The 10,577-nt window shown below is 22.3% G+C and overlaps 3 protein-coding genes across 3 annotated transcripts; 2 read left to right on the top strand and 1 right to left on the bottom strand.

Moving 5' to 3' along the window:
* Positions 1-369: 369 nt before the first annotated feature.
* PCHAS_0732200 (Plasmodium exported protein, unknown function) lies at positions 370-1,137 on the top strand (the record flags this gene model as incomplete). Its single annotated transcript, XM_016797775.1, has 2 exons — positions 370-441; positions 532-1,137. 2 exons carry the CDS (start codon positions 370-372, stop codon positions 1,135-1,137), a joined length of 678 nt encoding a protein of 225 aa, XP_016653698.1.
* Positions 1,138-5,264: 4,127 nt separating this feature from the next.
* PCHAS_0732100 (erythrocyte membrane antigen 1) lies at positions 5,265-6,183 on the top strand (the record flags this gene model as incomplete). The annotated part of the gene is made up of 2 exons (XM_739124.2): positions 5,265-5,357; positions 5,488-6,183. 2 exons carry the CDS (start codon positions 5,265-5,267, stop codon positions 6,181-6,183), a joined length of 789 nt encoding a protein of 262 aa, XP_744217.2.
* Positions 6,184-7,567: 1,384 nt separating this feature from the next.
* PCHAS_0732000 (CIR protein) lies at positions 7,568-8,722 on the bottom strand (the record flags this gene model as incomplete). The annotated part of the gene is made up of 3 exons (XM_016797774.1): positions 7,568-7,660; positions 7,749-8,570; positions 8,708-8,722. 3 exons carry the CDS (start codon positions 8,720-8,722, stop codon positions 7,568-7,570), a joined length of 930 nt encoding a protein of 309 aa, XP_016653697.1.
* Between the last annotated feature and the right edge of the window lie 1,855 nt (positions 8,723-10,577).

Genomic DNA, 10,577 nt, shown 5'->3' with positions numbered 1-10,577 from the left:
TAAAAAGAAGTATTAAGAAAGATCACATAATTTTAATATGGATCATTATTTCCATTATTTGTTATATTTACTAATTTCAATTATAGAATTTGTTTTTAATTAGATATATATTAATTTTTTTTATAAAGATCGTTATAATCGTATAATTAGAAATATAACTATAATAAGACATTATTATATTTGTGAATATTAAATAAATTATATTGATATTTTTTATTTACGTTTTCTTGGATTTAATTTTTAATAAACGCATACATAAAATAAAATTGGGTTATTAATTAACGATAGTATTATTATTTAAAGATAACTAAGCAAAAAACATTTATATTTTATTTAGTTATTCAAACTATTAAGATACCGAATAAAAAAATGAACTCAGTATTTTTTATTAACCCTTTTATATTTGCCTTGATAATATGTTGTCAATATTATCAACATGAGGCAAGAATAAATATGATACATAAAATGATTCTATTATTATGATACTATTATTATTCCAATATATATTTAATTTATATGTACTATTTTTAGGAGAATAAGAGCGAACATATATTTAAAGAGTCCAATGCAGCAGTTACATTGTCATCAAGAATTAATAGATTATTAGCAGAGTGTGAAGTAGTACCAAGCACAAATCCTCTAAGTTCACATCGACAAAAAGAAATGCAATCCAATGCCGAGTCACAAAAAGGAGAATTGGGAATAAATCTAAATGAAAACGATATTGTTAATTTAGAAAAATTTATAAAAGAAAATCTGAATGATCTGATTGAGGATGATGAAGATGATGAAGATGATGATGATGAGACAGAATCTGAGGACGAAGGATATTCTTCTAATCACAAATCATGCAATAAACGAAAAACCTTAGAAAACAGCTATGACAAAAATCCCAAATATTTTTTGGGTATTAATATGAAGAAAATCAAAAAGTATATATGCAATGTTAATGTGAGATCAGGATTTTTTGGTGCTGGAGCTTTTGCCCTTGGTTTCCCAATTAACCAAATATTAAACCCTACAGATATATTGGCTCCCGAGTATGTTTCTAACTATTGGTTATCCTTCGCTTTGTATTCATATGTCGGTACATTTTTACTTAATGTGGGTTTCAAGACCAGAAAACAAAATATTTAATATCATTTAAGGGCATTTTAAAATTTATTTATGCAATGAAACATAAAATATATACATCCATTGGATCCTTAAACTATAATCATACATAAAAAATGGTGAATATTAATAAATAATTATATTGATATAATTTCATTTAATAGTAAATATTCGCGTTTTTTATGTAATCCGATGCATAAATTGTATATTTCACGATTTGTTTATGCTTTGGCAATAACACCTTTAAAATGATAATAAAAAATAGTATTTGTATAGATTCCCCAGATATATGTACTATGAAATAAATATATTTATCATGTGTTCTTTAAAAACTGTGATTAATTGCATATTTTTCGTATATTGATATATTTATTGTATTTACATATAATATAGAATTGTCATAAAAATTCGAACTTTGTTTGCTTTTATTTTTTTGTTCATATTTGGCATTTATTTTTTTCGTTTGTTTGATAAATATATTTATTATAAATTAAAAACTCCAACTAACATCCTAGACATGTTAAAGAAGTTTGTTATATACACTTAGTATTAATTTAAGTAAAAAGGGAGAGCATATTATATATAAAAAAAATATAAAATTAATTAATGATTTAAAGTATAATTTGGATTTATATTAAAAGTTTATTAACAATTTTATATTATAATACATTTATAAAATGAAAAATCCAATTACTAAACAATAAGCATATGTATTTTATTATAAAATCTACGCAAAATCGTAGAATACAAAACAATTGAGAATATAATAAATTAGACAAGGATATAGCATATAAATAAACAAATGGTGAAAATAACATATCAGTAATAATCAACATATTTGTTATTTATAATAGTGGAAATGTAAAAAAGACACAAAAACAAAAAAAATAAATTCAACTAAAACAATATATTATTGCATATCGATGCATATAATGTATTTTAATGTTAAATTATACACAAAATATATTTTTATAAATGTTGTGTTTTATTATTCATAATAAAATTTTAATTATTATTGGCAATTTTTTTCATTACTTTCCTATTAAATTTTTTTAATTTATTTATAAACTTCTTTCGATATTTATGGAATTTATAAATTTACCCATATCATTTAATTCTACTATTATCTTTGTGAGCACATATATAACAATTGCAACGTTTATCGCAATTCCAATTGGGCACTTCAACCAATAAATCTTGTATCTCATCGTTATCAAAAAAATCTGTAATATCATTTCCGTCTAAATTTGGATTATTATTACTTTCTTCCTCTGGTTTATTTATGGGGGAATATGTCTAAAACTTTTACATTTCCATTTTTTGTCCTAATAATTTCCTTTTTATTATTAATATTTAATTGAGTTAAACAATTTTTTTCATGCTATAGAATTTGTCATCGTTATTATCTTTATTATTTGGTATGCTCGTTTCCAATTTTAATTCATTTGGGTTTTCGAAACTATCCTTATTTCATACATCATATTTTTTATTTGTATCATTTTTTGTCTTTAATTCTTTTTTCTTTATCTTTTATAAATATTTCGATAATTATTTCTTTTTTATTTGATGAATTGTTATTTGTTTGGTCATATGAGTCTCTTATTTTATTTATTTCCTTTATTTCATTTTGTTTAGTATCTGTATTTATAAAATGCTTATAATCCTGTGTTACATTTTCCTTTGTTATGCCTTTATTTAGTGGTTTGTGTACTGATATAATGTATTTTCTACTTTTATATTATTTTGCTTTTTTAACAAATCATCTGGATTTGGTTCAATTGGAGTATAATCATTATGTAATGGTTCAAATTTTTTATTCGGGAGGCATATGTTATTTAGTACTGCTGGGGGCAAATCTTTTAATAAAGAAACTTTCAATTTATTTTTATCCTTCTCATTATTTCGTCTATTGATTTTAGCATTTTCTCGTTATTATATTTACACTTTAATTATCCAACCAAAGTTTAATATATGGATCCATATTGTTCATATAACTTATATTAGTGATTTATATTATTATAGATAATTCTGTTTTCATTTACACTTTGATTATTAATGATAAAATAATAATTATAATGATGAATTATATACCCACTTATATACTCTCGAAATCAAAATTTTACAATTTCCTACGCGTATGCATGTTGCCATTATAATTCATTTGTACAATCACTAAGCATTTTGTAAATATTTATTATATATCGGTAAAAACAAATTATAAACAAATGTATATAACATTAATAAATAAACAAACAATAAAAATAAATAATGATTATTTATAAAATATGAAAATTGCAACCCAAACAACTATATATAATTTAGCTTAAAACAGGCTTATATAAATAACAAAATTGGCTTATATAAATACGCCCAAACAATAATAGTAAATATAAAAATAAAACAAATATTTTGGAATTACAAATACAATGAATTATCGCATAATATCAATAAATTGTTAATAAATATACAAATGTGATTTATTTTGTATTTATATACTTTCCACTATTACACATTTTCACAAAAATCAATTTTTTTTATTATATATCATAAACAAATAAAACATAAATGATAAAAAATTTTTATATAAATAATTACTTTTTTTTAGCATTTCAAATTAATAAATTTTTACATTTTTTTTGAGTTAATAAGCCATATTTGTAACTTTATTTTTATGCTTTATGTTTATGAAAATATATAAGGTGTATCCATTAATTATAAGGGATATAGCTGGAAATTGCCATTAAATTATATTAAGAATATTATTTTATTTTATATAGTAAAATTTCTCAATTCAATTAACAAATATATTATTTTTTTTAAAAGCATTTACAATTACTCAAAATTTTGATTTCACTCAAGCAGGCTTGCTTTGTAATTTATATATACATAGCTCATCCCTTGTGTTGTATAAACCATTTTGTATTTATTTTTATTGAACAATGGGTTTTCCAATTTATTGGACAATTCATTATAAGCCTAAATTACATAAATTAAGTACCTTTTTTATAAGTTACCAATCCCATGTCACACATACCTTATATAATATATTTTTGATTTATATAAAATGGGAAAATATATAATATAATTAGGGCTTAAAATGGAACTAAATACTAACATTAATTGACATAAGGTCTTTATTAAGAGTTAAATTGTTATAATGGCATATTTTTTGGTAAATCTTTCTCTTATCATCAAAACCAAGCTAGACATAGCAAAAATGTAATCAGTTTAATGAGGATATTTCTTGCTACCATCATTGTAATCTCATAAAAAACTTCAATCAGGTTGTATATATTATATATATATTAATACAACACATTTTAATAACCCAATGTAACTATTACACCAGACCAGTATTTCATATAATAATATCTCTGATTATTTCTTATTATTTAATAATGTACATAGCACAATATTTATATATTAAATTATTAAACTAAAGTTTTTTACTTTTATAAAAATCTTAATATTCTTTTGAATCATTAATACTCCTTTATAACATAAAAAGATATTTAAAATCGGTCTTTAAATATTTAATACGTATAAAGCATACTTAGAACCTCGGAAATACATACCATAAAATATTTATAAATATTAAAATAGCTAAAAACGATATATAATATACATATTTGATTGATATAGTCCTTTTGATGAATAAAAACTATTATCATTATTTGAATTAGCAATTCATTTGCAAAAATAAAATGGTTACGGGGATCTAAACAATTGATTTATTTAAAAGGAATATAAATATATTGGATATCATTCTTTTTATGCATAGATTATGAAAAGTGCATTATATTTTACATGATTTTCCAATAGTTTATGTATATTTGTTCATGTCTATACATTTCAGTTTGTTGCATATTTAATATATATGATAAACCAAAATTATTTTATTCCCTTATTAATAATTTGAATTGCACAGAGTTTAAAGTTGCGTTGTCGGGAACGCATATTATGTATTTATATCACAATTTAATACATTTATTTATAAAATTATATATTGTTTTTTATTTTCTTACTGTTATATTAGTTATTGCATTTGGAGTAAATGTCTATATAATAGAATATTGCAATCTTATATTTAAGTTGGCAATAATACAAAATAAGTTTTACCTATATATAATTGCAAATAATCACTACTAAAGATGAAGATAATATCATTAGGCCTAATTTCCTCAATACTATTTAGTATAGTTTTAGCAAAAAACAGTTCGGAATCAGAGTCCACCACGGGTTGCGTAATATAATAAATAAGCACAATAATGCATCATATTATATATGTCCATATTAATTGTTTTAATTTTGTATATAAATATAATAATAAATTAACAACATTTGATATATTTTTAATTTTGTTATTTTTTTTAGTTTCCATTCTGTAGAAAAAAAACAAAGAAAGGCCATAAGACGGCAGATGAACTAGTTGAAGGTAAGGATGAGTATAACCCTGATTTACCAAATCTCAAATTTATAGAAGAATTCGAACCAATGACATTAGAAGGTTGCAAAGGACGCCTGAAGGAATTAGATGATCCCTTTGTCTCAGAAACCGATGGTATGATTATTGATGAAGTTACAGGATTTTCAAGAAGAAAAAACGATTCCGTTTTATCAGGATGGTATGTTAGACCATATGAAGAAGATTATGATCATATGATTAAACTTAATTTTATACCTCTTAGCGAATATTATCAACGCAAACAAAAGAACGCACATAAACAAAGTGGAACCTACACTCCAATATGTAGGATGTCTGAAAAACAAGAAATAAATACAATACATGAAAACGACTCAAATATACTACATGAAGATAAAGAAAATGAAAATAAAATTGAAGAAAAAGATGAATTAGAAGAAAAATCGATAGCTCAATTATTTCCCGAGGATAGAGAAGATGATAAAAAAATTAAAGAAATAGTAAGAAGGTTGTATCGTGTCTGGAAAAAGGATAAAGCGGAAATTGATAAAACAGAAATGAAGAAGATGGAGGAAAAAAAAATGAAGAAGATCGAGAGAAAGAAAAAGATGACGAAGCTGATGAATAAAATAAAATGCTGGAATTAATAAATGATGCATAAAGGAAATATAAAGTGATGTAGCCCTAAAAATAATTATTGAAAAATCACAATGAGCAAAAGCGAAACTATTATATATAATATATTTTTTTATAGAATAATAATAGTAATAAGAAACGACTAAATGCTTGCAAACATTTCAAGTTATATACTTTTTTAATTTTTAAAATGTCGTTTTCTTATATTCATGTTAAACATGACTATATATATTATTTAGTATGGTTTGCTTTTGTGCATACCATATTTTAAATATGTTTAAATTTTATCATAATTTTTAATTACATTTTAATGATATAAATATTTAGTGTGGTTATCATATAAAATATTACAATTAAATTTATCATGAATTTATAAGTTATTTTAATTATAAAAAATAAAACATATAATAATAGTAATTTAATTTAGTTATTATGTCTTATCACACAATTTGATAGAATTACTATCCCAATTTAACTATGAAGAATGAAATTATGAATATAAGAATCTATATATGCTAATATTTTGTTCCCAAAATAAAAGGCATTAATTAAATTTGTCGTATAAATAATCATCTTTTATTTTATAAACAAAAAAAATCAAAAAAATCAAAAAAATAAATTAATAAATGTACATAATCGACCTAGATAACATTTTATGTATATAATAATCCTATTTTCTCCTCAACGCAGCAACTTCTTTATTATCTCCATTACTTTCTTCATTTATCATATGGTTCAGGTGATATTGGGGGAGGAAATCATAATATATTATTTTATTGTAAACTTCCTTCTTTTCACCCATTTTCTCATGATAAATTTTGTAATAATTTAAGTCACGTCGCTTCTATAAGCAAATTGATACTTTGGAATCATCTTTCTATATCGATCCCGGCATTTGATCGATTTCCTCATTAACCATTAACAGCAAATTAACAGTAAATACAAAAAATAAATATTATATTTCAACACATACCCATTAAGTTATATTAATACGAAATGCAATTATTATAATTTGTCCTGTACATATTTTTAATAATTCATTTCTTATATATATTTAAAACAATTTCTTAAATTAATAAATATTATCAAATTATTAAAAATTATACTTAATTAAAACAATATGGTACTTAACAATAACCCATATATGGGTTCCATAAACACAACATTAACCCTGATCCACTACATAAAATCATATAAAAATTATACATAAAACATGCAAAATTATGCAGAAGTGCAATAATTTACACATATAAAATTATATTTTATTGATTATATTATTTAAATGCTTTTATAAACCACAAAAATATGGCCAAAAATTGCTTATTTCCAAATAGGCAGCTTCTTAACATATATCAATTATTATCACTATTCCTGGAATAATCACTGTTCTTCAAATTATATATAATTGTTCATTTTCTTCTTTATTTTTTTTAGCTTTTCTCTTAAATATTGTCTTTGTAATCTCTTATCAAATCCAAATAATGAATACTAATACAAAATGGTAAACATATTATATATTTTTTGATAATCACATATAAGGAATTATGAAAGTAATTTTTGAATTCTTTATTATTACCTTATAAGCAATTCCCAAGAAAATTGGTATGGAAAATATCGATAAGATTGGAATTAATGTGCTTGCTATTGACGAACTTGATGATGTATCTTCAGAAATATGTACAGAATTGTCTGGATGACCTTTTACAGAACTATGTGCTATTTTTATCGGTGGAAGGGATTGAAATTCGGAACATTTATCTTTTAAATTATTATAATCATTTGACAAAATATACAATACTTGATAATAGGGACTATCTTTATCAATACCAGAATCTCCATTAAGTTTTTTATAATTTTCAACAAATTCATTAGCTTTTTGCGAACATTTTGTGCAATCTGAGTTGTTCGAATCAAATTCAGTATATATGTCACATAATAATTTTAATAGATCATAAAATATAGACATTTCTTTAATATTAATAGTCTTCATATTTATTTTTTCATTTATAATATCCTTGTAACTATTATAAGCATCAACGCCAGTTATATCATTATTATATATATTACCATTATCCTTTATATATTTATCATAAAAATCTTTTAGATTTTTGAATTTTATGTTTTGCTTTTGATTTAGCTTATAACTTAACCATAAAATAGCATATTCAATAAGTTTGTCATCTTCTAAAGCATCCACCTCATCATCATTACTCTTAAATAAAGTTAGCAATGCTATAAAAGTAGAGCCAACTATTTCTTCATAACCATGGCATTCATTCGTTTTAAGCACTGCCTTGAAAGGACAATTAGCTTTGAGTATATCATTATAATAAATATATGTTCCTTCTGTTTCCATTTTCACATTAATTAATTCGTTGACAGAATTAATTGCTTCACACTACGAATATATTTTGCAAATTAAACAAAAATTTTATTAATGCAAATGTTAATAAAATGGAAATTAATTCGATATATAGTCGATTCAACACATGAACTACATGTAAAAAGCATATTTTATTTAAAAAAATTATATACCACTCCCTTAGACATTATATTAAAATTCTGTTATAACTTGAAGATTATGAGGGATAATATTAATTATATATATTGCATAAAATATATATTGTGTTTACTTAAGCCCTTTACATAGCATATTCCTTTCGTTAAACATATAATACATATTTTATGGCAATTAGCTAAATTACCTTAAATAGATGGTTGCTTAATACACTTTTACCATATGCATGTATGATGAATTTTATACAAGAATGCTATTATTATGATAATTCTTAAAAGTATATAAATAATTATTTAATAAGATTGGTTGGATTTTTATATACTTGGTTCTTATAATATATAATACAGTTTTTTCTAAATTATTGTATTTTCAAATTAAGTTGCATTGTCCCATTTTCTATTTGCATATACATAATTTTATATTATTTTTAATGAATGTAGATAGATTCATAATCCATTTTAATGTGTTCAATAAATTTATTATTATTCCTACGTATATAAATTTAGAAATATATCTTATTGGGTTATTTTATAATATATTTTGAGCATCTTTTCTAAGGTTTAAAACAGCAATTAATACTGAATCCATATTTATTGAGCTATTTATAAGCTTAAATAAGTTTTTAAATGCATATTATTTTTAAAATGATACATAGTAAATATTAAACATATAACACAAATAAGTGTTGATACAAATTTTAAAATATAATAGAAAATGATGTGAAATTAGGTTGCTATATTGCACTTTAAGAGGAAAATGATATGATATATTTGCTCTTTTAATATATAAATATTCGCTAAATGCTCTGCATAGTTCATTTTATCTTATATATTTTGTTGCTATAGTTATCAATGTATATATATTCAAATAATCTATTAAAATTTCTATATTTAATAATTCTATGATAAAATACTGCTATTTTATATTAAAAAAATATGGTTCACTAAGCACTGATAGTATGATATATGATATTATGGAATAATAAAAAGACATTTAACATTAATTGAGACATTAACCCTTTCTTCATTTATCCAGGTTTTTATAATATAAAAATACATATCCCCAACTGTATCTTTAACAAAATATGTAACGTTGATACATTTATAATGCACTATTGTATATCATTGACTTATTATTCATTCAATAAAACATAAATTTATATATCTCTGTTAGAAAACATCATTATATTTTTATATAATTTTCTACTGAATATTTATAGAAAACAATTGTATGCAACATATAACAGGGGTTTATAGGGGCATTTTTTTAATTTTTATTATGAATTTTTTCAATAATAAATTATTTTATAAAATATATATTTTTTATTCATTCATTATGTTAATCATGTTTTTATTCTATAATTATATAAATAAATTTATAATTGAAATATAAGTGAACCATTCCAACAACATCATATTTATGCAGATCATAATAATATAAATATATTTTTTAATTGTATTTTTGAGTTTAGTTAACTATAATAATAAATGAATTTACTTATTTATCATTTTAATACTTATATAGAGTTTTAAAATCAGGTTCATAGAATCTGATCCCCCAAATAAAGTTATTAATAAATTTTTCATATAAATAATCGTTTTTTCTTTTAAAACAAAAAAAATTAACAAAAAAATAAATTAATAAATGACATATGGCCGGCTTACATAAGTTTGTATATATTTAATAATCACATTTTCTCATCAACTCAACAACTTCTTTTTTCATTTATCATGCAGTCCATGTGGTACTGGGATATGAAATCATAATAAATAATTTCTTACATGCCCCCTTACTTTCACCCAAATTACCATATTAAACGTTGCAATTATTCAAATCGATGTTGTCTTATTGAACCAAATCGGCACTTTGGATTCATCTTTCGATGTC

Source organism: Plasmodium chabaudi (assembly GCF_900002335.3).
Source record: "Plasmodium chabaudi chabaudi strain AS genome assembly, chromosome: 7".
In the NCBI taxonomy this organism is placed as follows: domain Eukaryota; phylum Apicomplexa; class Aconoidasida; order Haemosporida; family Plasmodiidae; genus Plasmodium; species Plasmodium chabaudi.
This window is presented reverse-complemented; position numbering and strand designations above follow the sequence as displayed.